At 37.0% G+C, this 4,045-nt stretch overlaps 1 protein-coding gene across 2 annotated transcripts; it reads right to left on the bottom strand.

Annotated features, from left to right (window-relative positions):
• Nucleotides 1-1,064: 1,064 nt before the first annotated feature.
• LOC144639667 (adrenocorticotropic hormone receptor-like) lies at nt 1,065-3,619 on the bottom strand. Of its 2 annotated transcripts, none has more exons than XM_078498949.1 (2): nt 3,548-3,619; nt 1,065-2,233 (listed from the first exon to the last, which is right to left on the bottom strand). In XM_078498949.1, exon 2 carries the CDS (start codon nt 2,199-2,201, stop codon nt 1,197-1,199), a length of 1,005 nt encoding a protein of 334 aa, XP_078355075.1. In that variant the 5' UTR covers nt 2,202-2,233; nt 3,548-3,619; the 3' UTR covers nt 1,065-1,196. The 2 variants fall into 2 exon arrangements, 1 of the variants encoding a protein (XP_078355075.1); XR_013568192.1 differs by lacking the exon at nt 1,065-2,233 and adding an exon at nt 2,253-2,296 and having other exon boundaries at nt 3,548-3,614.
• Between the last annotated feature and the right edge of the window lie 426 nt (nt 3,620-4,045).

Here is a 4,045-nt window from a genome sequence, read left to right as displayed (position 1 = left end):
ATTTCTTTAAGATATACAATACAAAATTTGTTTTGGGTCAGATGACGTCTCTTCGGGAGAATCAGAGCTGCACACACCAGTGACGTATTTGCACGTTTACTCGAGCCTCAATTGACTTGACTAACAGGAGATATTAAATGTGAAAAAGCATATTTTTAAGAATACATCCTAATAAAAAATCCGTCTCCTTAATTGCAACTATTTCAAAACTTAAAATTTGTGCCACACCTAAAAAAAACACTCCAGATGTTGCTAAATAGATAGGTGAAAATGTATTTGTTGAAATGCAGCGGCATGAAACCCAAAGGAAAGGAGAAAGAATGAAAAAATTTTTTACTCCAAATGCCAATTAATAATCACCAAATTAAACTGACCCTATGGTAACACGCTTCAAGTAATAATTCCTGACGTATTCATTCCCAAGTCACTCAATCGTCACAAACTACATTTGCCACGGAGTGACTGTTTTCCTGGTTATAATTGCTTTTTTGGACAGAGTTAACTCTTTCAGTTTCTGCTCTCGGTTTTGAGCTGTGACTGCTTTTATTAACTACCATGAAATAGAAAAAAAGGCACACACTTATAAAACAATTTAATCTGCAACTGTGATGCTTGCATCAGTGCAATCATTGCACAATTTTTATAAAAAATTCTGTCTGCCATTAGTCGGTTACCTATGTTTTCTGGAACCTACTGACAGTAACACGTATTTGACAATAATTTTATGAAGTATTCAGCTACTGCCTTGCTTATTTTCAGTAACTGAATCTTTTTTTTCTTATGTTGCAGATGACAAGGCAAAGCTGAAGTGTTCGCCATTTTGCGTATTGATGATTTTGACAGCGATTGCCCTCTTTCTTCTTATTGTGTGTGTGGTAGTTGGCTACCGCGCTCGTGCCGCCTCAAAGAAACACAGGGGAAGTGAGAAGCCGGAAATAAGCGTTGTCAACGATGTGCCATCTTCTGACCCTTCTGGCTCTTCCGAACTTTATTACTGAACACTGTAAAAAAATCATACAACTTGTTAATGCTTAAACAGAATAAACTTGGCAAAGTTTAACGCGTTTTATCAGTAACTGTTGTAGTAAAAACGCAGTTTATTTTGATGGTAACTGACAACTAGGCGTGAAAATGGCCAAAGCGGCCAGGCCCCTTTGCCTTGGAACTTCGTGTATTAAAAATCGTTTTTTGAGACGCTAATTGTCTTCACTGATTTGCCTAACAACCGTAACAGATTCTTTGGAACCTAAATCAAACTGCGCAGGATTTCCTGTGGAACGTCCTGGTTGTTCCGTTATGTCGTTTTTTCCACGTTTCCTCTTTAAGTTTAGCATACTCTTGAATGCTTTGCGGAATGTCTTCATTCTTAAACTGTATAAAACTGGATTCAGTGAACTGCTGCTTAAAACAAGTATGAAACTCATATCACGAAGCCAATGAATTGTAACACAATCACACGCCGAACAGAAATACAGAACATAGATGAACGAGCACGATGGAACAAAACACAGCAAAAATACTCCCAGCATCATTATATATAGCTTTGTAAGTTTGTTTTCCAACATCATCGACTCTCGATGTTTCTCAGAATTTTGATCCCTTCCTTCGTGTAAGGTTCCAACTTGCAGTGTCCTGCTTCGGAGAGTTTTAAAGATTCTATAATAGGAAAACACCAGCACAAATGTTGTGGTTAAGACCGCAGTGTTCGCAAAAACAAACGCGAAGTTGATAAAGCCCGTCTTGATATATGCCAGCGAAAGGGTCACGGACACAAGCCATAAGACGATAGACACTTTTATGGCGGATTCCAAAGTGACATGTGCTTTATACCACAAAGAATGGGATATCGCCAGATATCTGTCAATAGTTAGTACACCAAGGGTTAATACCGAAGTCGTACACGACATGAAATAGCTCAGGTGCGTTAAGTAAACGGTGAAATCTTCCACGAGAGCGCCCCGCACTTCCTGGATTGTAAAATAAGCTGCCATTGGTTCTGTTACTGCGCCCGAAGTCAAATCTGCCATTGCTAAGTTGGCCACAAAAATTGTAAACGGCTTTCGGAGTTCTTTGTGAGGGTCTTTATACACCGCTAACAGCACGAGTAAATTGCCCGGTATAGTGATGGTTGAAAGAAAAAGTGATGCGATCATAGAAATGTATGACAGATAAGTTGGCGGTCCTTGAGTGTCGCAGTCCATCCTCCAAAGTATTTAAGAATCTAGTCCAATCACTGAAAATGGTACAGAAGCCGGACTGTTAGCTGGGGTGTGAATTGCGACAAAAGAAGGGCAGACTATAAGTAAAAACACAAAGAACTATCATAAGAATAATTGGTACAGCCAATAGAGCAACGATTTGAGCGTAACGTGTGTTGCTTTAGCTGAGAGTTTGCAGGGACTTACCCATTTTGGGATATTTAGGCCACAGGTGTGGCCGTTTTATTTCATAACAATCGTTGAAATATTACATAAGAAAAGCATACCATCCCAGCAAAGGTGGGGGAGAACCCTTATGTCCGAGGCTATATTGGGCAGAGTCATTTGAAAGCGACAAATTCCATTAAGAGAAATTTACATTAATTTACTATTTTCTCTCTTCTGGCCATCATTATAAAGTCGTAACGTCTTCTCGAAATCAAAATTAGTTTATATAATCGTAGTGAGGTACAACGATATATTTTCTTAAACGTCAACTATCGCCTTTTTTGTAAAATTAATAACACAAGCACAAGGATCACATTTTTTTTCACTGTCTGACACTTGCGCTTTTCAGCGTGTGTATGAACTCTTATGTATGGGTCACCAATAAATGAAAAGCTGAGCTAGTGAAACAGTATTCAATGACAGGAACCTATCGGAAAGTGACTAGCAGCGACGAAAAGAGAAGAAATTACATTGATTAAAAAACGAGCGAGCTTAGAGTTTATCTCAGATTTTGGAAAACTCCTGTCGAGAAATGAATTAATAATTACTTTGTATGCTTTATTAGATTTCTAAAGAACTATCAGGTGGCAGGTAAATTTTCCTTCCGTTTTGATCTTCATGTTTTCAGAGGACTTTTTAGTAATATGACTTCAAACGAAAAAGAATATATATGTCCATTATAGCACAAGGGAAATTAGATTTTCTAGTTTCCGCCGCATTTTTTATTTTCTGAGGTTCGCAAGTGTAAATTTGGGGTGTTTTGGGGTGTAAATTTGTGGGGTGTTTTGTCCAAATTAAAACGAAATGGAAAAGTAATTTGACACCTACATTGTTTTTACGGTAGGTAACAGGGTGATTTTATGAAAAGATTTTACATTTAAAAAAAATAACTGGAAACTTACAACACTTCGTAAGCTTGATTGGAGACCAAGAATGAGAGAATTTGTAATTTAACAATTCGTAGAATCTGTTGTGGGTACTGTTGGTTATATACTGCTATACTACTGTTGGATGGGTAGTAATAATTTGTAGCTAAAGGAAGGATCTAAAACTCAATTCTTTTGACACAGGCAGACGTGCAAGTTATTCAGCAAAATAAGTATCCACATAAAATAAAGTACCTTGTAGTAGGTGAAGGCTGGCTTTATCACTTAGGAAATCAAATAAGGATTCTCTGTTTCTTTCTTTCTTATACTGAATTGATCTCTGTGAATTAAAATAACTAAATATTCAGAGAGCGAGAAAGCTTTTATAAATCCGACACGGCAAGCATCGCTGGTGACTCAGCTGTCGACTTATGACAACTGAAAATTAAAGTCGTACTGAAAAAAGCTTGGATAAATTGATTTTAGGCGAGTGTATGGTTTGTTTGTCTTGTTTCTTTTGTTTTACAGCTCCTACCTCATCGACAATTTAATCTTCCTGTTTGGGTTTGTGTTAGATATTCCACTTTTATCATTCTTCAGAAAAAAAAAAAACGACTGTTTTTTTCATTTATTGTAAATTAAAGGATCTCTAACGGTTTTTTCACGTTGTAGTTGACAAATATTGGATCTTTTTGCAAATAAATGATTTTCTTTTCTCGAATTCAGTGGTCGTAATGTTGTCCAGAAATCAAA

The sequence above is a fragment of the Oculina patagonica genome, unplaced genomic scaffold (assembly GCF_052425735.1).
Source record: "Oculina patagonica isolate OP01 unplaced genomic scaffold, crgOcupat unplaced1171, whole genome shotgun sequence".
NCBI classification, from domain to species: Eukaryota; Metazoa; Cnidaria; class Anthozoa; order Scleractinia; family Oculinidae; genus Oculina; species Oculina patagonica.
This window is presented reverse-complemented; position numbering and strand designations above follow the sequence as displayed.

Coding starts and splice junctions, on each gene's coding strand:
- LOC144639667 (XM_078498949.1), bottom strand. CDS start 2,201: ATGGACTGCGACACTCAAGGACCGCCAACTTATCTGTCATACATTTCT.